Source organism: Zootoca vivipara, chromosome 17, assembly GCF_963506605.1.
Source record: "Zootoca vivipara chromosome 17, rZooViv1.1, whole genome shotgun sequence".
Lineage (NCBI taxonomy): Eukaryota > Metazoa > Chordata > Lepidosauria > Squamata > Lacertidae > Zootoca > Zootoca vivipara.
Genome location: NC_083292.1, coordinates 42,003,358 through 42,026,003, shown reverse-complemented (window position 1 = coordinate 42,026,003; position 22,646 = coordinate 42,003,358). Strand labels below are relative to the sequence as shown.

At 55.1% G+C, this 22,646-nt stretch overlaps 2 protein-coding genes across 5 annotated transcripts; both read right to left on the bottom strand.

Annotated features, from left to right (window-relative positions):
* Window positions 1-118: 118 nt before the first annotated feature.
* Window positions 119-12,735, bottom strand: LOC118095919 (death-associated protein kinase 2). Of its 3 annotated transcripts, XM_060269762.1 has the most exons (14): window positions 12,641-12,735; window positions 10,487-10,838; window positions 9,842-9,913; window positions 8,534-8,679; window positions 8,079-8,300; window positions 7,223-7,361; window positions 6,981-7,110; window positions 6,093-6,141; window positions 5,609-5,635; window positions 4,727-4,879; window positions 4,191-4,236; window positions 3,865-3,954; window positions 2,948-3,031; window positions 119-2,783 (listed from the first exon to the last, which is right to left on the bottom strand). In XM_060269762.1, the coding sequence occupies exons 3-14, from the start codon at window positions 9,908-9,910 to the stop codon at window positions 2,703-2,705; spliced, it is 1,236 nt and encodes a 411-aa protein (XP_060125745.1). In that variant the 5' UTR covers window positions 9,911-9,913; window positions 10,487-10,838; window positions 12,641-12,735; the 3' UTR covers window positions 119-2,702. The 3 variants fall into 3 exon arrangements, with proteins under 3 accessions (XP_060125745.1, XP_060125746.1, XP_060125747.1); XM_060269763.1 differs by lacking the exon at window positions 10,487-10,838 and having other exon boundaries at window positions 12,641-12,722; XM_060269764.1 differs by lacking the exons at window positions 10,487-10,838; window positions 12,641-12,735 and adding an exon at window positions 9,998-10,478.
* A 1,896-nt stretch (window positions 12,736-14,631) lies between these two features.
* On the bottom strand, window positions 14,632-22,551 carry PRCC (proline rich mitotic checkpoint control factor). Of its 2 annotated transcripts, none has more exons than XM_035137257.2 (7): window positions 21,231-22,551; window positions 18,835-18,882; window positions 17,798-18,394; window positions 17,458-17,562; window positions 16,689-16,832; window positions 16,529-16,594; window positions 14,632-15,997 (listed from the first exon to the last, which is right to left on the bottom strand). In XM_035137257.2, the coding sequence occupies exons 1-7, from the start codon at window positions 21,603-21,605 to the stop codon at window positions 15,911-15,913; spliced, it is 1,422 nt and encodes a 473-aa protein (XP_034993148.1). In that variant the 5' UTR covers window positions 21,606-22,551; the 3' UTR covers window positions 14,632-15,910. The 2 variants fall into 2 exon arrangements, with proteins under 2 accessions (XP_034993148.1, XP_034993147.1); XM_035137256.2 differs by having other exon boundaries at window positions 17,458-17,565; window positions 21,231-22,547.
* Window positions 22,552-22,646: the final 95 nt, after the last annotated feature.

Here is a 22,646-nt window from a genome sequence, read left to right as displayed (position 1 = left end):
TAGGTAACGATTTCAAACAGTTCACCCCTGGTAAAACAGGTTGCCTGTGAAGTATCCAAGCAATTGGCTAAGTAATGAGCCACAGAGCAGATAATAATCAATCAGGCACAACTTGACAGATCGTACAAACACTTTAATCCCCAGACAGCCTTTGCCAAAATCTACAGCAGCCAAAGCTGAAACAATAAACAGGCCACACATTTGTGGAATATCTGGAAAGTATTGCAAGACTCTAAAGACACTAACAGGTCTGAAATAATACCTACAACAGGAAATAGAGTGTTAAGTATAAAAAATGGATAAAGAAGGTGACTGTTGAAAATAAGGTAAAAGAAAAGCGCAAAATGTAAGAGATAAATTGTAAAACTAAATGTGAAGTGAAAGGGAAGTTGGGTTCGGCAGAACCAAAATTGGGTATTAAGGTAGGGGGAATGGGAGTATGAGAACATTTGTTTAGTAATGGTTTATGTATGTTATTTGGATTAATTTGCATTTTATAAATGTACGGTTATGTGTATGTTAGAAAAACAATAAAAAAATATTTTTTTAAAAAAAAACAGGCCACACAAAAATCCTCCATCCCCAAAGGTCAGTCCTGCCTTGAAGTCAGTGTTGCATCTGTGATGACTTGTGCTCTTTAAAACTATGTGCATCTATATATTGCACGACGCGCATGCTCCCTCTCTCCCTGGCCTTCGTGCTCAGTTGGGGCACAAGATGTGCAAGAACTGATGGAGGTCGGTCGGTTAGGTCTGCTCTCGCCAGAGGCCTCCTGGTAGGCGCATGCACAGAGTCGTCTTGACCATGTGCAATATTGCAAGCAGGTCTCTTCCCCCGCCCTGCTCCAGAGGGTCCTTCCACAAATACAAGCAGGCAGGTCAGCTCAAAACACAAGCCTTGGGCCAGAGTCACACACCAGGATGGTGGCAAAGGCAGCTTGAGAAGAAGAGGCTCCAGAGCAGCAGGCGGGAGAGGAGGTGCAATCGCTTGCCAAAGAGGAAGAGGAGGAGGCCCTCTGCCCCAAAGCAAAAGGAACAGAAGAATCTTGCGGCACCTTAAAGACTAACAAATTTATTATGGCATAATAAACTTTTGTGGGCCATGGAGGCCTTATGCAAAACCGTCAGCTGTCTAGTAAAGTCACAAGTGGCATACGAAAATTTAAGACATACAAAATATATCAAACAAAGCAGCATCAAAGTGGTGGCGTAATTGTAAACAGTGGGGTCAGAGGAAATGAAACACAGGGCATTACAAACAGTGACAGCTGCATAATTAACAGAAACAATTCACCATGTAGGTAATACTTTTTACAATTCTCTCCACCACGCAAACCCATGAGTACAAGAGTGTGTGTGTGAATATCTAGAAGACCAAAGTCCTTATATACTGGAGCACCCTCTGCTGACCACAAGAGGACCCTTTTTACCCCACCCCACAAAGGCCACCCTGAACTCTGAACACTGGACCTCCTGACCTCCCTCCCTATGGTCTCAGTCCTTGCATTGGGGTGCCCCCTGCTGGCCAACTCTGCCCACTGCAGCCTCCGGAATGATTTTTACCTCCCTTTGAGGTTTATCTCGCGTTGACCTCTGCTTCTACTCTGGGAAGAGGACAGAGCCAGATACTTTGCCCTGCTGGGCTCATGGCCCTCTCTGCCTCTCCCACCTGTGCAGCATGGTGGTGGGGCAGCAACATGTCGCTTGGCTTGGGAAGGACCACCTGGGCTCAGTAGCATGCAGAAGGTCTCCACTGACGGCATCTCCAGGTGGCGGTGGGAAAGTCTTCTCATCTGAAACCTTGGCAGGCCACTGCTGCCAGTCAATGCAGGCAACACTGAGCTAGATGAACCCCAATGGCAGCTTTCTATGCTGAACTAGTTACACTACAGGGTGGCCACTGAACCATCGTGGCAGCATCTCTGCAAGGTGGGCCGATATAACTTTTTCCACAGTGCAGACTGTTTGGGTGGGAGATTATAGGTGCTGAGAGAGATAGAGGAGAGAACTTATTTACAGTCCCTTCATGAAATCCTAGAAAGAGGTGACATCTGAATCCTTGGGAATCACTCACTCACAAACCACTTTGTGAAGCAGTCGTTTATCTGCTTGGCCTTTTAACTTGAACCATATTCAGCAAAAACATAAAGCAGCGAAGTAGGAAGACACAGATGTTTCATTTCTTTCCTTGTATAGATGTCATTAGCACTATGCACATTATTAAAAAGTGACCAGGGACCTTTTTTGGTAACGAATTCCTGGAGGAAGGAATGGGTAGTGGGGGGGGGGATGCTGGCATGGCGGGGTGGAGTTCTGTTCCCCAAGTAGGTCAGAAATAGTTGGGAAGTAAATCTCCCTCTCCCCCCAATCAAACATACATACAAAGCATTTTTTTTAAGAAGGCCCAAATGCTTGCCTCTGCTGGAAGCCATCTGATCAAAACGCCAAGCCCCAGGCAGAGAGAGAGCTGTCACCCGCCCACAAGGGGAGCCCTCCCTCTTGGCACATCAGGAGTGTGGGGCAACGCAGGCATTTGATGCTGGGCTCCCTCCCAGCAGGCCCCTTCCCTGTCAACATTGCAGCAACCATGGGCTGGTTGTTGAAAGCTGGAGCATGGCCGAGATGGTGTGCCGCACCCTCCTGGGTTGGTGAACAGATGGGATTGGAAGAGCAGGGTGCCTCCTCCCTCCCGGTGTCCCTGATTCACGAGCAGCTGCTCCTTCGCCTGCGGAAGAGGGTGGCGGGGCTGCTGGCCTCCCCCTCCTGGTCGCTCTCGCAGCCGCGCTGTTTGGGGGGCAGAGGGAGGGGATGAAAGCCAGGCAAGGGTGGCTTGGGAGGGGAGAGGTGGGGGTCACAGGCAGGGAAGGGTCCCCAGAACTGGCCCCCTCCTCTTTGTCAGGATTTGAGAAGCAGGGCAAGGAGGCCATCGCCCAGGAAAGGGCACTCACCAAGTTCTCCTCCTCCCTCTTCTGCTGGCACAAGAGGCCCATCCGGCAGAGGCGGTTGCAGGCCGACACCATGTTGTAGGAGAGCTGGAAAGGAAATGCAAAGATGAGGCACGCCCACGACTCAGGCACAGAGCCTCTCACAGGAATACATTGTGCACCTCCCTCACAGGCCACAGACTTGTCTCTTTCAAAAAGCCTTTGAAGGGGAGATTGTAAACTGTTGGGATTTGTCCTGGATTTGAAACTCGGCTTAAATACAGTCATACTTCGCCGTGGCGGAGCTTCATGCACCTCCCAGGGGCATGGCGCGTCTCCCGGAGGGGCGTGGCACATGTTCCAGGGGTGGGGGGCGCCTCCTGGAGGGCCATGTCTCGTGTTCGGGGGGTGGGGTGGGCACCCACAATGGCACCCGTTGGAGCCCGGTGCTCGGGGTGACCCACCCCTACCGCTCCTATCTTCCTACGCCCGATACTTCGGTTCTCAAACGGAATCCATTCCGGAAGTCCATTTGACTTCCGAAAACGTTCAAAAACCAAGGCACGTCAGCCCCGTCGGATGTTTGGGTTCCAAAGAACGTTCGCCAACCAGAATACTCACTTCCAGATTTGTGGCGTTTGGGAGCCAAAATGTTTGAGTCACAAGGTACAACTGTATGCAATTGCTGTTTTGATTTTTGAATTGTTTTTATATGTGCGCAACTGTTTTTAGATAGGCTTTTGTTTCACTGCAAATCACTTCAAGTGCCTCACAGGAAGCAATTCATAAATGAAACTACTACTACTACTAATAATAATAATAATAGTGGTTCGGGTCAGAGTAGGGCACCCCCACTGCCAAGGGACAGAAGTCCCACACCCTCCGGCTTCTTTTTGATGACTGGCTTTGAGGGTGCAGGTGGGGGGAGCTGCTCAATTTACCTTCCACTTCCGGCGAGCATTGAACTTGCGGAAGTTCTTCATGTTGATGGAGGAGCGGCTCCGGTTCGCAACCTGCTTCCGCGTCAGGGGCTGGAAAAAACAGGCATTTGCAACTCTGCTCATCACCAAAATCCTTCTGCCTCCCCCCCCCCCAATCAGTTCAAGCCAGGATGGGGGCAGAGAAGAAACCAAGGAGGGTTCCAGAAAAACTCAACCAAGAGCTCAAGGGCTAATCCTGAGCTGGACAGATCCCAAAGGTCTGGCTCAGTCTAAGGCAGCCTCACCAGCTGCACCTCTGAAGCCAGCCTCCCCTCCCATGCTCTGACCTTGATCCAGGGGTGGATGAGGCATTCCTCTGCCGACATTCGGTCTCTGAAACACACAGGAAAAATAAACATATATCTGACGTTCTGTCATTTCCCCGCGGAGGGGAGAGAGGGAGGCCTGCAGGAGAATCCCTCTGGGAACTGAGCCAAGGTCCCACTAGGAGGGAGAGAAGGAGGGGGAGAATCTCAGCCTAGTTTGCACTCAAAGGCAACCCTCTCTTGTTTGCACTTTCCAAAACAATTTGAGGAGCAAAAGGTAGACATCCTTCAAAATCTGCACTCCACTGAATGCAGCTTCCAGCTAAGTCATGTGTTCATTAAAAGCACACATATTAGTAAAAGTAAAACACACAAAAATGCATTATGGAAGCATTGCAAAAATGTGTCCATTTGGAGAAATTTATCCCAAAATGCTGATGGGAGAACTTTTTTTCAATGCAGATTGCTGTTGAAATGTGGAGAACTGAATTTAAGACAGGAAAACTGAGAGCCTGAGAGAACCAACATGGAGAGATTCACCCCTGGTGGGCCATTACCCAGGTTCCTTCACCAACAGCTGCCGGATGAAGTCCTTGGCCAACTCAGATGTTTGGCTGAAGTACTTGTCCTCAAACTCGTAGGTGCAAGAGACAACACTGGTCAGGGTCTCTGCGTCCGTCTCTCCCTGGAAGGGGGACATGCCGCTCAGTCTGCAAAGGGCAGAGAAGGTAGGATAAAAAGGAAGCCTCATAGCGGGGATCAAGCAGGCATTATTCACAGCAGACAAGCATGGGTGGGCGTGGGCGCAATCATTTAAAAATTATTTAAGAACCTGAATTCTTCCAAGGGAGCTCGCACTTACTGAAGGAGCCTTATGAGCCCACCCCAAAATCAACAAATGCCCTCCTAAAAAAATCAACAGCCCACATGCCATGGAGAGTAGCTAATGTGGACCAATAAAGTGGGGGGGGGGGTCTTCTGCACTCCAGATGCCATTTCCTCCATGGCTCCAACAGGGCTGGCAACCTCCAGAACGGAGGGGCATTTGGGAAGAGCCAGCTTCCTTTATTTATTTATAGACTGCCCTTCATTATGTTGTGATCGCAGGAGAGTTTCCAGTAAAGGTGCAATGAAAACATATTATACAACACAAAAGGGGGGGGCATCCAATATAAAACCATGGCCAGTAGGAGACCTTGAGACCAGATTTTGGAATCAAGCCATTCAGGTCATCTAAAGGCCTGAGACGACAGGGAGTCATTTCCTTTAGCACCATTTTAAAAAGTATTTTCTAATTGTTCTTTTCCTCTGAGGACGAATTAAATTTTTTAATGAAAATCCATCCTAGGCATAAGTAATTCTGAGGCCCTGCACTGCCATCACCAGCACTGACAACTCCCGCCCTCAACCGCAAATACAGGGAGTCTCAGGGTACTTACAAGATGTAGGTAATCACTCCGATGCTCCTGGCAGAAAAGGGGAGAGAGAGAGAAGCTGAAGGGAGCCCCCACCAAGCACATTCCTTGACAGGACAACTGATGACTGGGTAGGCATGCAAAATCCAACACAGAGGGCTGGAGGGCTGTTGGGTGGGCCATCCCAAGTAGACCGAGGGAAGACTCAGGGAGGACTGGAGGGACGCCTCAGCCCAGGGGCGGGTGGGGGTGGGTGTCTTCATATTTGACAGGTAAAACACAAAGCCAACTTGAGCTTAGCTTGTACACAATTTTCCCTGTGATGCTTTGGAGGACTGGAGACACAGAGAGAGTCTGGCACGTGAGCACTTCCTGGAGGGCCCTGCTCACTCCCGTAGTCGCTCGCTCTTCCCCCACCTGCCCCAGCCATCCAAGGGCATGCAGGATGTTGCCACAGTCTCTCTCTCTCTCTCTCTCTCACACACACACACTTGCTACCACTTCTTACCACATGTCCGTTGCTGTGCTCAGAGGCTCATAGTTGATCACCTCAGGAGCTGAGGAAGAAGAAATGGGCAAAACGGTGTCAGCATTGAGAAACCAAAAAGGGGTCCCCATTAAACCAGGGAGACAGGACACTTCCCTGGCCTCCAGGCCCCAGAGAGCCACCACAGCCTTGGTGCTGCCTAACCTCCTCCTGGATTTATTATCATCAGCTTTAAAACGGAGCCCCTCCTAACCCAAACTCTGGTGCCCTCCAGCTGCTGCTGGAGATCCCACCACCATCACCATCCTTAACTCTTGGCTGCTGGGAGAGCCCCACCCCCAACTGGGGTTGGCTTCCCTGCTCTAGACGTCTACCCCCCCTCGCGCGTCCTGCTCCCTGGCCACTGACTGGCTGGGGCTGATGGGAGCTGGAGCTCAACTGCCTCTAGAGGGCCCCACGATGAGCAGCCCTGCCCTTACCCTCTGGAGCTCATGGGCTGCACTGCCTTTATGGGGACGTGTCTGGGAGAAGGTTCCCCCGAAAACAAGAGCAAGCAGCAGGCAAGAAACGGGATGCCCTTTGGGACGCTCTCGCTTCGCTGCCAAAACGTTTGTTTTCATTAATTTCATTAATTGCGGATGTTTCTGTGAGAATGTGTTTCTTTTATCAGGTATGCTTAAGCTTTGAAAGATGTTGTTAAGTCGCTTGGAGATTTTTTTTGTGTGAGAAGCAACTAAGAAGTCTGACAACCAACAGCAACATTTTCTCTCTCCACTTTGAAGACCTCTGCTGTGGCAAAGTCCACCCAGGCCCAGAGCAGGGGTGGAGCTGCTAGTCTGAGAGCACGGGGAATTCCTCCGCCGGGGGCTCTGGGACAGGAGAGGTCCCCAGCTTGCTCTGCCCTCTTACCAATGTACTGGGGAGTCCCACACAAACTTTTGAAGGTCACGCCTTCCTCAAGCTTCTGGGCCAGGCCAAAATCGATGATCTTGATCAGGGGGTTGGGGGCATCCTTCTGGAAGAGCATGATGTTCTCTGGCTGCAGAAGAGATCAAGGAAGGAGATAGGACCAACACGCCCTCAGAGAAGACTCCTGTGTTGCTCAAAAGCCTCCAGAGGGATGCAGGAAGCTCCTCACAGGGCTGGCGTACCTTGAGGTCAAAGTGAGCAATGCGCCGGGAATGCATGTAGGTCAGGCCAAGCAGGATCTGCTGCAGGAACTGGATGGCTTCCGTCTCCGTAAGAAGCTCCTTCTCTGCGATGAAGTCAAACAGCTCCCCACCGTGGATGCTGGAGGGAGAGGGAGGGAGGATTTGGGGCAGCTGGCCTGGTGTGTGTCCCGGGGCATGCCGCCTCTTCCCTAAACTGCCTCACTTTGGGAATTATGAGGGGGAGAAAAACATGAGGCGCTACAAAATATTATTGTTTTTTTTTTTTTGCAGCCTTCTCAAAGGTGTCATGAGACCTGGAGTTTCCCCCACTCTGATAGTAGTGGCACCCCCTGTTTTATGAGCAACTGGGAGACAGAGGTCTCAAAAACAGTTAGATTTCTACTCCTTCCCCTTGTACAGGGTGTGTCTATGCCTTCCCTTTAGTCATTCGCTCATCTCATGCTTTTCTATGCATTTCTCCATCACCTTCCAAACCATGAACAGACCATTTGTTTTTAAAAGTTGATGTGCTGTGCAAAGGTGACGGAGCCCTTTGACTGACTCCACCCTTAATTGTGCAAACCAGAAGTGTGGTCTGTACAACTGAACCCCTCCTGCAAAATGCTGACAGCCTGGAGGCTTCCAAACAGGTTTATTGTTAAAGGAGTTTATTGTTAAAGGAGGTCACTTTGCGGTCATTTGCATGGAGGTTTCCTTGTTAAAGCTAGGAATCTTTTCAAGCACCACAACGCAACTTGCTGCTTCTGCTGCAGCATACTAAGCCAGAGTGTGGACCCCAAAATCAAGTCCCACAGTTGGAGCCCCCATTCAGCGCCCCCTTCCCTCCGACACTCACAGCTCCAGGATCAGGACCACCTCGCCCTTCCCGGCAAAGACGTCATGGAGGCGCATGATATTGGGGTGCTGGAGCTGCTGGAGAATGGAGACCTCTCGCTCCACTTGCTCGCGGTCCAGGCCCAGGCGGCTCCCCTTTTGCTTCCGCAGCTTCACGGACTTGGCGGCATAGAAAGAGCCTGTGCAGCGCTCCTGGCAGCGCCTGACCACCCCAAAGTGCCCGCTGAGTGGGGAGAGAAGGAGAAGAAGGGCAGCAACAATAAGAACACAGCAAGAGACCTTTGGTCAGGTCAGAGCAGCAGGGGCCATGAAGCTCTGCACTGTCTACACTGACTGGCAGCAGCTGTCAGAAACCTCTCCCAGCTTCCCTGAGATGCCGCTGGGGGCTGGGCCCAGAAGACCCGTTCTGTTGTCCCCAGACCCTCCCAGCCCTGCTTTTCCCACCGGCTTCCTCACCTGCCCAGCTTCTCCAGCAGCTCATAAAGCTCATCCACGCTGCAGTGGCGGAAAGTGGCTGATGTGGCCCAGCCTGGCCATGGGCCTTGGCTGTCAGGGCTCTCAAAGACCTCATCATCATCATCATCCAGGCTGCACAGGGCCTCCTGCAGAGAACAGGGATGGAGGGCAAGGTCAAAGGATGCCACCCCTCCCCACCTGCCGCCCCCAGCAGGACCCCGCCTGCTCTGGAGCCATGTGGCTTCACCACAGAAGCTGACAAATCCGCTCCCTGCATTCTGCCTGCCGTTGGTGTGCAAAGCACCCATTTCCCTGAGTGCAAGGTGGGGAGAAGAACTTGGCAAGGTTCACTGTAGCTGGCAGCAGCAATGCTGGGCAGAAGGCAAGGCAGGTGAGGGCTGAGGGGGAGCTCTCAGGACATCCAGGCTGGGGGGAAACTGGACCTTGTGGAACAGAACCAGCCCCCACTCAAGGACAGAGCGGGAGCAGGTGGCTGTGTCCCTGGTCTCAGCCCCGTCCTGCCACCCACCCCACAGTCGTAATTAAACTCTACCAACTGTAGTGCAACTAGGCTATTTTGGACCCGGGGCTTTATGGTCTTCTTCAAGTTCCCCAACCTCTTTAGGTATTAATATTGTTACCATATGTGTTTGTGGGTGCCAGACTCCCCTAAATCCCTGGACCCAGTAAGTGTTAGAATTTAATCAAGGTTCTTGGTAGTTGGGTAAGAGAGCAGGAAAAAATAGCATCCTGCAACCAATGTGCCCCTTTGGTTTCAGATAGTGCATGGGTAGACAAGTCTAAAAAGCCAGAGGCACAATATTTCACTGCCCTCTAGTGACTATGGTGGCTCATTTACCAGAAGTAATTATTTAGTCTTAACTCTGGAAGTGTAAACTCAATTCTGACCAAACAAAGCTTCTTAGAGCAAAATATACATCATGTCAGGAATGAACCCTGAGTGTGTCTGAAACCGCTGGCATCTCACACAGCTCAGATATTGGGGCGACAGGCAACAATATACATTGATTCTGCTCTGACACAAACAATTTTCTCCCCACCCCCTATGCTTTACAAACAAATAAACACACTTGGCCTGATTTGAAAAGAAAATAAGCACCCTGAGCACCTGATGTGAAATGTTTTATACTTCCTGGAACAACAGACAGACGTCTCTGGTGGCTAAAGGAACTCTTACTCTTAACTGTGTCACCCAATTCTCAACTGAGCATGCTGGGACCCAAAGCTGGGGCGGGGAGGGGGCAGCAGCAGCCCAGGCCCAGCCCTGGATGCCCCACACCCACTCACCTTGGGGCTTCTGGCTAGGCCCCCCACCTCACCACTGGCAAGGACCTCGCCCCCTCCATCCTTGGCCATCAGCTGCAAAAGGAAAGGAACCGGTCAGCTCCTGCAGAGGGATGGGCCGCTCTCCGCCTGCATCAGTTGCGGGCGAGCCAGACCCACCTATCGAGCAGTCAGGCGGTGCTTCTGCTGCACTTGGGAAGCAAATCGGAGACAGAGAAACGTCGCGGAGTGGGCAGTGTGAGCAGTCCCACGGCGGGGGAGTGCCAGGACCGAGTCCGAGGCCCTTCCCCATCCGCACCAACACCGAGGAATTTCATATCTTCTTCCAGCCCCCACTGCCTTCCATGTCCCAGACTTTCTCACGGCCCTTCAACACGTGCGCGCGCGGGAGGGGCCTCTCCCAGGCCAGCCCCCGCCCCGTAACCCCGCTCCCTCCGCGCAGATCTCTGCCTCCCCGCCGAGGGACGGTCTCGATTCTGCTCCGCGGGCCTAGTCGACCGGAGAGAGGACCGACTTCCTCATTTGGGGGTGTAGCTCTCTGCAGACATGCCAGATTCCCCCCCCCCGCAGCACCCCTCGGGGCGATCAGAGGCTGCGAGAGACGGAGCCCCCTTTTCCGGGACCCAGCGCTCAGCTCCCCGCACTCACGCGCTCGCTCTCACGGGCTCCCACCCGCGCGGCCCCTCTTGCTGCTGCCGCCGGCGCCTCTGAGCTCCGGGAGGCACCTGCAGGCGACCATCGCGATCTCCGGGCGCTTCCACTTCCTCCTCTTCGTGCTCCAGCAGCGGCGGCAGCCCAGTCCCCTCCCAGCCGAGGAGCCTCGCCCTCCTGCGGAAGGAGCCCTCGGCACACCTGGCGGGAAGGGGCGGAGAAGAGAGCGGACGCGGCGCCCCGCCGCTGGCCGGAGCCAAATCGCTCCCCGGAGGCGCCAGGAGCTGCTTTCCACGCACCCGATCCACCCCGGGGGAAAGCGGGGCAGCAGCAACAGGGCCGCCACTTCCTGCAGAAATCCAGCAGGTTTTTGACTCGGCGTTTGCTGCGCGATGGTGCAAGAGTTGCCTTTCCAGGGGACAGCCGCAGAAAAACGAGCAAAGCGGGATGTGGTGCGGACGGGCCACTCTCAAGTAGCTGCTAATGCGATAGCAGCGCGTTGCGTAAGAAAACACAACCCCGCCTATGAGGTGTAGATCGGGGCCTCTGCATGCATATCAATCTATCTATCTATCTATCTATCATCTACTCTATCTATCTATCTATCTGTATCAGAATCCAAAACAACATGGCTCTAAATGCCCGTCCTAGGGGTCACAACAGCAAGAGGGGGCGACTGGGTTCAGATCGTGCTTGCAGGTTTCTCTGGAAGGTCGGACGCTGCCTTATCTGCCGAGTCAGAGCACTGACTGTGGCTCTTCGGGGTTTCAAATACGGGGACCTTTCTCAGCCCTGCTGGGAGATGCTGCCAGCGGGGACGGAATCCGGGACGTTCTGCACACAGAGCAGCTGCTCTGCCACCGAACTCCGGCGGCCCATCCCTTTGTCAGGAGAGAGGCCAAAGGCTCGTCCATCTCCGGGGTGATGTAAAGGGGGAAATGCCGGGCAAGGGGGCCGCCATTGCCCAGGGAACTAAAGCGAGAGGCAGAAGCAGGAGGTGGCGGCAGGAGCAAGAGGCGAGCATGGCAGGAGAAGAGAAAGGTGCCCCGACCCAGAAAGAAGCCTGCGCGTTCAGAAGCTGACCCGCGTAAATGGGCCACGAGAGGAAAGCGAAAGAGTCTCGCTGGTGCGTTTCAGCGGGCTGTCTCTGCGCAACCAGCGACCAGCCAGCCAGGCCAATAATCCCACGAGCCAGGCCGGGTCCCTGGAGCATCAGCAGCGAGCAGTTAGAGGCGCCTCTTTCCCATCTCGAACAGCCCGAGGATCCTCGCGCTGGAGACGGGGAGGAGCAGGGCGGGCCAAGGCATCCATCCCGGCGGACACATTCCTTCTCCGCCTGGAGCTGGACAGCGGCGCTGCTGCTCCGGGGGCGCATTTGTCTTTCCAGCTGGCCTCGGATGCCCCAAACGCAGCAGCACAAACACCTTATTTGAGGCAGGACGAAAAATCGGGGCGAGGGCGGTGGAAATATGTCGCAAGCGGCAAATTCCTGGAGGGAGGGAAGCCCGCCTCCCAACACGCAGGCTCAGGGGAAGGAGGGCGGATAATCCCAGGCAAGCAAGCCCAAGGAACCAGCCAGGCGGCGTTGGTCCGTGCTGGGAAAAGGTCCTGGGGACCCTGGAAGAGTCTCCCCGCCCCATGGAGCCGGCGGCGACTGCGGCTTGGGATAGCGCGCTAGAGCAGCCGAGTTGCGATCCTCTGCCGCCGCTTTCATGGGAGAAAAGCCCGCCTGGCAGGGCGGCAGAAAGAGTCTTCCTCCCGAGGAAGGAGCTGCCTAGTGGGATCGTCGTCCCAGGGGAGGCACAGAGGGACTCCGCGGGGGTCCCCTGCTTCAGGGACGGAGGAGACTTGCCTGGCATTGGATGCGGCTCAGCTCCACTGCAGGTGGGGGAAGGAGGCAGAGTCGATCCCCTGCTCTCGGGCTCCGTAGCCCCAGACCCCGAACCCTGCCCTTCGCAGAGCAACGGCACGGGGCGAGTTCCTAAGAAAGGCAACCATCCCCTCTCTCGGCGGGACCAAAGCACAACCGCCCGCCGCGCCCACCTGGAGAGTGGCGCTTTCCGCCCTCCTTCCCAGCCCTGCGAGGGAGGCCAGCGAGCCCCGAAGGGGGGGGGCAGTCAGGGCGCTTCCCTCCGCCGCCGCCCCGCTTACCTCCGGTCAAGCAGCGCTGGCCCGAGAGAGAGCAATCCAGCCCTCCTGCTCCGGCCGCAGCTCCGCCGGTCTGGTCCTGGCTCGCTCCGAAGAGGAGGAGGAGCCGCCCCGCCGGCCCAGGACCCTTTCCTTCCCGTGGGCGCCTCGGGGGCTGCTGCAGGGCGCGCTCCGGCTGGAGAGTCCCTTCCGAGGGGCATTTCCGAGACACCTCCGGCTCCCTCCCCGCAGGTCGCCCGCGAGCAGCTCAGCCGGCGGAGGGCCCTGGAGGGGCTCCTTTTCCGCTTGCAATGACAGCCCCTCCAAAGAGGCCCGGCCGCAGCCCCCTTCCTGACCAGGGACCAGGCCTCCCAGCCGCTGCGCAGTGAGGAGCACCTTCCATTCTTCTCGCTGCGGAGCCAGGCCTTTCCCCTGCACGCTCCCAACTGCAGCTCTCATACAGCCCCCTGGAGCAAGGCAGTCAACCAGCAGTTGGGTGGTTTCTTGCTGACTTCCTGTCCCCTAAGGACCCACCTGGACATGCATGCAAGTTACTTCCAACAGCCTGGGCACAGACCATTCCTTCAAGGGGGTAGACACGGGTGGCCCAAGCTTAAAGAACTGTCACCCAGACTGAAAGCAAAGTTAAAACGTTCTGAACCCTCCCCACTCTGCTTTTCTCTGCTTCCCTTGACCAGCTGCAAGGCGGTAGGTATCCTTTGGAGAGCCTGGTAGCTGTAGCAAACTTGGGAAAGTGCTGTCTGCAGAGTAACCAGCCCTGGCAGTTCAAGATTAGTAGTATACTGCAGAATACCAAGGGGGTGGGGTGGGGAGTTAGTGCTAGAAACGTTTCCTTGAGCTGGGGCTGCTCTGATTTCTGCAGAAATCCCATCCTCAATTCTCGGGGAGCATTTTGGATAATGCTGGAGAGCCATTACCTTCTGTCTTTGTGTTCCTGTAGCTGCAGCTTTGAAAAATCCAGGCTAAGGTCAGGCAAGGTGAAGCTGCTGTTACACAGGCAGAAAACATAAGAGGAGTCTGGCTGCAGCTGGACCCAGCCAAAGGCCTGCATCCTGTTCTCATGGTCAACCACAAGGACCTTAAGGGGAAGCCCAGAAGCAGGACCTGAGCTGAACAGCAGTGACAGGAGTTCAGAAATGGTGTCTGAGCCAGCCCAGAGAGCCCCATTGCCCAGTGGGATAGCTGGCCCACTGTGCCTTCTCTGGCTGCCTCCTCCAGCCCCCAACCTGCTGCTCTTGCACACCTCCTAGTGCTTCCTGACCTGGGGCAGGAGAGGAGTTATTTTTAATCCGGCTGAACTGGCCTAGCGCCTGCTGCCCACTTCTGCTTGGCTGGGACTCCTTATCAGAACGGACAGGAAGGAAGGCAGACGCTCCCCCAAGACGTGGCTGGTGACAGGAGAAGGAACACGGCTTCTCAGGGCTGGATGGGTGAGAGCAATGGGGAAGAGGAGGCACTGCATGCCCTTGCCCCTTTTCTGCCCCTGGGCCAGAAGGAGAGATTCAACCACAGCCTCCTGGCGTTGATTATTAAGGGTGCCGTGAGCTGTTAGGAGAAACCTCCCGCACCCTATTCTGCTCACAGAGATAAAACTTACAAAATTCATTGGGGAGAGGGAAATGCAAACTGTAGCTCAGAGGATCTCCCAACCGCTATGAGCGCCCTGGCCAAACTACAGTTCCCAAGATTCCTGGGGGAAATCCATGACTGCTCAAAGTGGTGTGGTGGTGCTTCTCCACCCCACATTGGGGCCCAGCTGTTACCCTGCAAGCCCTTCAGAGGCATGAAGCATCCTCAGGAACACAGAAGCTGCCCGAGGTCCCTTGGTTTGAAAGGGAGGAAAAGGAGTCCAAAGGGAGTATGAGGGTGGAGACTGAGGGGAGCCCAAACAAACCATACTAAAATGTTCTGAGAGAGGGGAAGGAGGGGAATTTCATTTAAAAGCTTTATTCTTTTATAAAATCTCTTTCCAGACAGTTTCATAAGATAACGAATAAATTACTGAATGAGAGCTTTATTTTGGAATACTGAAAAAAGAGAGGCTTTTCTAAGTACTAAAATGTTAAGGGAAATAAACTAGAAATTGCTTTTTTTTTGTTTCTGTTTAGAAAAAAAAATACCCTAAATACAGAGACATCATCATTCACCCAGAAATTCTGCCACAGTGAAGGGGACACACCCTCCCAAAATGGAAAACGGGCTCCAATTTGAAAGACAACAACAACAAGGAAGAGAACACAACAATCCCACGATGGAGGATGTGAGACCAGAAGGCCGGGGATTTTGAGGGCTGCTTGATGAGGCCCAGCAGCAGAAGAATCTGAGATGGAGCGGCAAGGAAAGAGAGCAAGTGTGTGTGCCCCAGCAGAATTCCCCGCCTGGCTCCTCCCACCTGGAATCTAGGGAGGGGAGGGGTGGCAAGAGGGGTCCCACCCCACAGTCACAATGGGGTCTGGGCAGAGGCCCCAGAAGCCAAGAGAGTGGGAAGCCCAGGTTCATTGAGGGGTGGAAGCCCAGAGGGTGGGTGATGCCGCAGGCCTTGGGGCAGGCTCCGCTTGCCGCCCTCACCCTGGGCTGGGGGACCCTGCAAAGCAGCCAGCCTCCTGGAAGTGCATGGATCCTGCTAGCACTTAGCCCACGTGCTGTTAACAGTGATGTGTCCTTATGGCTTTGGGGGAGAGATCACAGGCCACGCACCTTCCAGCCCTGTCTTGTGCTGAAACCCAAACATTGTCATCAAGGAGGCCGCCAGGAAAGCTTCCAACAAGAAACAAGGAGGGGGCTGCCCCAAACCCACAGAAGATGAGAATTCTCCTCAGCCTGGAATGGGAAGGCAAATGGTCTGGAGCACAAACACAGAGACACCAGAAGAACCGGGTGGGGGGCAGCTACAGAAGAGCACTCCGGGACAGTCCTGCACCCGTGGTTGGGTGGACTACCTGGGCTGCCCCCCCCCCTGCAAGGTGGGCAGTTCCAAGGGAGTGAGCAACGCTGGTCTCCCCCTAGCTGACGTGGGCCTCGTCCGTGTCACGTTGGCTACTGGAAAGAAAAGGGGCTTGGGGGTGCCAGGCAGCCTAGTGGGCCTTCTCGGGGGGCCAGAGCACTCCTCTGCATCCCTCTGCTGAAGATCCCTGCCTGGAAAGGCAGCGGTGGCCACAAAGGTGCACAGCCTCACGCCCTTCTTCCCTCCGCAGGCCCCTCTCTTCCTTTCACGCAACGTGGTCTGGGGCTGGCAGCTTTTGCCTAGAGGGGCTCAGAGGAGGCAGGCAGGCCCTAGAATCCATACTTGGCCTGCGTCTGACGCCGACTGAGCTTGTTCTCGGCCCACGTGTTCTTCAGCTCCAGCTCGCGCTCTTTTGCCTGCCCCAGAAAGAGAGGGAGACGGAGGCTCAGAAGCAGGGCCCTTCGCTTGGCAGGGCGCCTGTTCCACCCACACCACCAAGAGCAGACACCAAGACACCCGCACTGCCCCAGTGGCCTGACCCACTCTTTAAAACAGGGCTTCATTTGGGGCTTCTGGACTTCAGCCATAAAAGGGCAGCAATGCTGAGCATCTGGCAGGACACATGATTTTCCTCCCAGAGGATGCTGAAGTGCATCTCCCATCAGCCCCAGCGGTCAGCTTGGAGGTGATGGTGGATGTTGCAGTCCCAAAGAGTCTAATTTTTAATAGTTTGGAAAATCAATAAAAATAATTGGCAAAGTGTCTGGTGGGCCATGGATGGCCCATGGCCCCTGCTCTAGAGCAAACCCCGCAGGAGCCCTGGGCAGGATCTTGACAGCAGGGCAGAAGAGGACCCACTTTGCCAACTGCTGTGGCTTCCAGGGCACAAGGCCCAGACTACGGTAGGGTGACTGGGGGGCAGGAAGGGGGGACCTCAGCAGCCTCACCTGGTGAATCAGATACGTGATCTGGTGCTTCCTCCGCTGTTGCCCCGTGGGCTGCTCCCCCTTTTTCTGAAAAGAAACAGAGACAGGAGTTGTGATTACCAGCAGAGCAGGAGGGGAGAGGGAAGGCTCCCCCTGCGAGGAGACAGAGGGCCCCCCTCACCTTGCTGAAGGACTTCATGTTCTGCTCCTCTGTCAAGGACTTGGTCAGCCACTGCTGGGCGCCGCTCAGCTGGTCATCCCCCTTGATCTCCACAAAGTTGATCTCTTCTCGCCCGCGGTTCCTCTTGCCTTGCAGACGCTTGAACTGAGCAAGGGACGGGAGGAGGAAAGAGGGATTCAGTCTGCTGAGCATCCCAAACGCGATTAATCCCAGGCCCATTGAGGCTGGGCTGCAGCTGAAACACCCAGAAGCCCCTTTTGCGGTGTCCACAGCCAACCAGAACCCTCCCCTTGACCTCCTGTGGAAGAGCAAGTGGATGCAGATGAGCTGCCTCCTTTGAGCAGTCCCAAACAAACCTCTAACCCTCACTTCTGGGGGAGGGGGACACTCTCTGCTCACTCAGTGGAAAGAAATGGGGGTGGGAAGTGGGAGGGTGAGGCCATCCTTTCATAAGACCAGAGAACAAAACCTTCCACTTCTGGGGGGGGGGGGGTTGGGTCCTATCCTGCCCCCAGTTTCTAAGCAGAAGGTCCTGTTTAGAGTTGCTGAAAGCTAGAAGTCAAGCAGAGATGTCAGACCCTCACCCACACCTCTTGGGTGGGGCTGCTTGTCCCTACCTGCCCGGCAGCCTTGGAATCCAAGTTCTGCAGTCCCTGCCAAGTTCCAGAGACCCCCTCACCCCCAAATGCTGGGAGGGACACCACAGCCAGAGGAGAGGGTGCCCTGTCCCACCCCACCAGTGAAGGGGGCCCTGAGAGCAGCTTCTCACCGCTTCATCGTCCACGAAGGAAGAAGAATCGCCTTCGCTGCTCATCTCTTGGGGCGGGCCCAGCTCCGGGTCTGTGTCCGAGTAGTAGTTGCTGCTGTAGTAATCCTGCTGTAGAGGAAGCCAGGTGGGGGAAAGGATCTCCTCAGCACCAGGAGAGGAATCTACTGTAGGACCAGCCACTTTGCCTGTCACCTGTCCCCAAGCCACCCCCCATCCCAGCTCCCCATGCCCATCCCAGCCTCCTTCCCGAAAGCCACTTGCCCTTCCCACTGTGCCAATGCCATCCTTGAGGCTCAACCCACCAGCTGCAGAAGGAGCCTCCTTACGCTGCCCCTCTCACCTGGTAGTAGGGGCTGGGGCCGCCTGCATCGTTGCAGCCAGGGTAGAGCGCATAGTCTTCACCAGGCTTTGGAGCCCATCCGTGGGTAGCCGAGCCGGCCCCCGGCCCTGTCTTGAACTCCAGCGGGGCGTTGGCAGCTGCGTCCTGGCTCTCAGGCTCAGGGTCCGGCTCTGTCCCAGGGGGCAGATCGTCCGGTACCAAGGGACCAGGGTAGGTGTAGGCCTCTGGACTGAGGGCTGGCGCATCACTCCAGTCGGACAGGGAGAAGTAGTTCTCAGGGGCCACCTCCTCGTCGCTGTCGTTCTCCTCCTGCGTGATCTGCTTGGTCACCTGGAGGGCGGCGCTCTTGGCGGCCGCCTTGATGGCTGATGGGGAGGGAGTTGTGGTTGTTGTCACGGCCGAGGGTGCCTTGAGGAGAGGCTTTGGCTTGGAGGAGGAGGGTGGACCTTTGGCAGGCTTGGCTTCCGGGGGGCTCTCGGCAGCAGCCGCGGCTTTCCTAGAGAAAGCATAAGGGAGCAGCAGCCGGTTCGTCTCTTTCACCGTCAGGTTCTTGGGCTGAGGAAGTAGAGCAGACAAGCCGGAGCCCTCGCTCTGGGCCTGGAGGGTGGGAAGACATAGGGGAAAGTGAGACAGGGCCAAGAAGGACTACATCCACCTGGGCCTGCTGGCAAGGGGACTGTGGGAGCCACAGCAGCCCCTCCTTCACCCAGGAAGCTGCACCACGAAGCAACACCAAGTCAGGCCACACAGCTTGCTGCCGCCACCTGCCTCAGGGAAGGAGCCAAGCAGGAACTAGCTATGCCTTCATAGAAAGACATGAACTGTGGCTGTCCATGAAGCCTGCAGTGACTGATCGACTGAACTTTGTTTCACATGTGAGATTTCACTAACGTGACTTATCCAGGGAAGCAACTCAACCCCAGGGGCCTCTGCCTGACTAGGAGCAAACACTTTTCACTGAAAGCAAGGTGCTCCGCTCTCCCCCCCCCCCCCCCCCGCTTTACAGGAGCACTACTTGCCCGAGCCCAAGTCCTCACCTGGAAAGAGGGATGCTTCTTTGCTGGTTCATCTTCCTCGGAATCCGACTGAGAGAGAGAAAGAGAGAGCAGAACTGAGTGCAAGGAGAAGAGACCAGAAAGGCCCTGTCGCACCCAGTGGTATTTCTCTGTCAGGGCAAAGATAGATAGATATTTTGAATCCAATACAGATTCGGACTGGGACAGAGGTAGACAGTGCAAAAGGTCTCTACATTTTCAACTAATATATATGTCTAGCTCTGTCCCAGTCCAGATCTGTATTGGATTCAAAATAGCTTTTTACACAGGAAATTGTGTGAACAATCCTTCTCTCAACTTAATTCACTCAAATCTTAACACTGCTAGGCATATGGACTGCAAAAACCTATGTATATTTGCAGGACAGCTTTTCCTTATGTTACATTAGTCCTACTCAGAGTTGCCTACTGAAGCTAATGGATGTGACTAAATAGGGTCCAATAATTTCAACTGGTCTACTCTAACTTAACTAAGTAGAACCCAAGTATTGTTTGGATTGTGGGCCTTGGATGACTTATGCATGAGAAGGGCGCACATAAATTTTATTTACAAAACAATAAAAGGTTCCCCCCTCCCTCGCGTGGATAGGAAGAAACATTTGGCAACTCCTCCTCCCTTCCCTCCTGCTGCAAGTAAGTGATAAGGACAGACCCAGCAGCTCCTAGGAAGCAGAAACAGCAGCTGTCTTTGTGTGGAGCTTTGCAAGAAGGCCCAGTGAGCTCCTCCACCAGCCCCACTCCCTGAGGCCAGTGCCCTTATCACCACAGCCTTCCCTTTTCACCCTCCTGTTTTGGCTCTTTTCGCCCTCCTGTTTTGGCTCAGAAGTGCGACCCAAAGGTCAAGGAAGGAATCGGACTACAAAAGGCAAACCTTTACACTCCAGCCAAGCAGAGTGCTGAGCATCTTGGATTCCAAAAAAAGCAGAAGGTTCCCAAGTTCTCACAAAACCTATCAGTGGCTGGGCAGCTCCCATTGCAGGTTCAGAGAGGTGCGGGTGGGGGTGGGGGCTTGAGTTCATCAACTCTTCACCACTTGCCCATGTTTGCTCCCTCTGCTTTTTAACAAGCTGCAATCTACCAAGCCAGGCGGCTGGTCCATCTCCCTTCATATACACTGACTGGCACACAACATTCCCAGTCCTACTTGGAGAAGCCACCCCTGGGGATTGAGCCTCTGACCTTCTGCATGTAAAGCAGATACTCTAGCAATAGACTGCAAGCCACTGTCAGTCACAATGGGTCTCCTCTGAGTAGGACAAGACCCCACTTGGGTCCAAATTAACAAAATGTATTTCAATAAGGACAAAGGTAAGGTTCTGCACTTAGGCAGGAAGAACCAGCTGCACAAATATAGGATGGGGTACTTGGCTTGCCAGTAGTACCTGTAAGAAGGATCATGGGGTCTTGGTAGATCACATGGCCCAACAGTGTGATGCAGCAGCAAAAAAAAAAGGTAACACTATTCTAGGCTACATCAACAGAAGTCTAATGTCCAGGTCAAGGAAAGGAATAGTCTCGCTTTATTCTGCCTTAGACCACACTCTACTGTGTTCAGTTCTGGGCACCACAATTTAAGAAGAATGTTGACAGGCTGGAAGGTGTGCAGAGGAGGGCAACCAAGAGGATCAAGGGTCTGGAAACTAAGCCTTATGAGGAACAGTTGAAAGAGCTGGGTATGCTTAGCCTTGAAAAGAGGAGACAGAGAGGAGATAGGAGAGCCATCTTCAACAAGAGCTGTCACATGGAGGGAGCATGCTTGTTTTCTCTTGCTCTGGAGGGGAGGACTCAAACCAATAGATTCAAGTTACAAGAAAGGAGATTCTGACTAAACATCAGGAAGAACTTTCTGAGAGTAAGAGCTCTTTGGCAGTGGAATAGACTCCCACAAGTGGTGGCAGACTCTCCTTCCTTGGAGGTTTTTAAACAGAGGCTGGGTGGCCATCTGGCATGGATGCTCCAGCTGAGATTCCTGCATTGCAGGGGGTTGGACTAGATGAGTCATGGTGTCCCTTCCAACTCTAAAACTCTATCATTCTAATGCTAAAGTATTAAAAATTGCTTTCTGATTTAATAGCGAGTTCTTAAATTGTATATGTTTCCTGCAGGAAGAAGAGGCAAGATGGGAAGATGCCAGTAGAGTCGGGTCAACTCCAAGCATATTTTTTTCAAGGTGCTACCATGAGACCCTCTGGGCTGCATTGCACACCAGTCCTACTCGGGAGGAGACCCACTGACGAGAACGGACAGGGCCTAACGGGGACGTCAGTGACACCATGCCCCCGTTTCCATGGGTCTACTCTCGAGCTCCTCTCACTCCCTGCCGAGGAAGCAGGCCCGATCCTGCGCTCTTCCTCTACCAAGGGCCCCCAGGACACTCACGTCCCCCAGATGAGGCGCCGCGATCCGCACGGGCTGCTTCCTCTTCTTGCCCGGGGCCCGCTCGGAGGCGGCGGGGGCCAGAAGCGGCGGCGGGGACGAGGCCGAGATAGGCCGCGGAGCGAAGGGAAGTGGAAGGCCGGCTGTGAGTGGCCTGTGCTGCTGCTGCTGCGAAGCGAAGCCCGCGCCGGCCTTGGGCGGCGGGAGGGCGGAGAAGAGTCCGCGGTCGCCTCCGCCTCGCCGGCCAAGCTCCCGGCTCCTCTCCTGCTCCTCTGTTGCTTCTTCGTCGTCGCCGCCGTCTGTTCCTCCTCCCTCCTCGGCCGCGTCGCTCTCCTCCTGCTCCTCCTCCTCGCTGCTGGCGTAGGCCACTAAGGACATGGCCTCCCCCTCCTTACCACCGGCTGCTCCTGCTACGCGAGGCCGAGGCTGCGCCCGCCGCACTAGGCCGCGCTCGCTTGAGCGTGAAGCCCGCTAGGCCGCAGCGGTCGCCATGGCAACGCCCCCGCTGCCGGAAGGAAGGCCGGGTGAGGAGGCGGGCTCTGGGCTCCCCCCGCCCCCTCTTTCCCTTCTTCCTTCCTTCTACAGAGGCGACTCGCTCCAACCTCCGACTCGGCTCCGGGCAATGGCGGCCGCCGTGGAAGGAGGAGGCAGTGCGGGGGCTCTCGCTTCTTCCTCCTTCAGCACGGGAGCAGGGAGGGAGAAACTACGACTCCCAGGAGCAGTCGCGCCGGAAGTAGCCGCTGGGCCACCGGCATGGTGGTGCGCGGTGGCTGCCGGGAAGGAGAGTCCTGGTTGGCGTCTGCTCAGCTTCCCTTTCCTCCCTCGCCTCCGACCTCCAGGGAGGGAATGTCACGGCTCCCATCAGGCACTTCGCCCACCCGCGCTCAAACCTGCCGCGAGAGGAATCAAAATGGCCGCGGGGGGCGGGGCAGGGAGCCCGCCTTTGTCAGCCGCCTGGGGCGCCTTGGTGGAGGAAAGGCGCCCTCGAGTCGGAGGCAGCCTCGACTCGGCCATTGGGACTTCGTGCAATGCTGCTGGTTTTTAAATTGGCCTGGCGGTTCATATTCCCGAACCCCTTATGATCTCTGCCATCTACCCTTTATTAAAAACGAGCAGACCCCGCGCTTTGCTGGCCACCCAAGTCTCGCCCTCCCGTTGTCGTGCCGATTTGGTTCCGCCAGGAAGGCGGCCATACAAATCCCATCGCGACCAGCGATTGACAATAAAGAATCGCGTCTGAAGCGAAAGGGTATCCTCAAGGGCCTAAAGGGCTCCACGTGGGCGTCGCGCAGGCGGCCGTGAGGATCGCGTCTCTTCCGCGCCTCGCCGGGGTTAGGAAGACAGGCGCCATCCCGGAGGGACGCCCAAGGCCTGGAGAGGTTCCCCGCGGAGCTGCCTTCCTCCGCCCGCCTCTCGGGG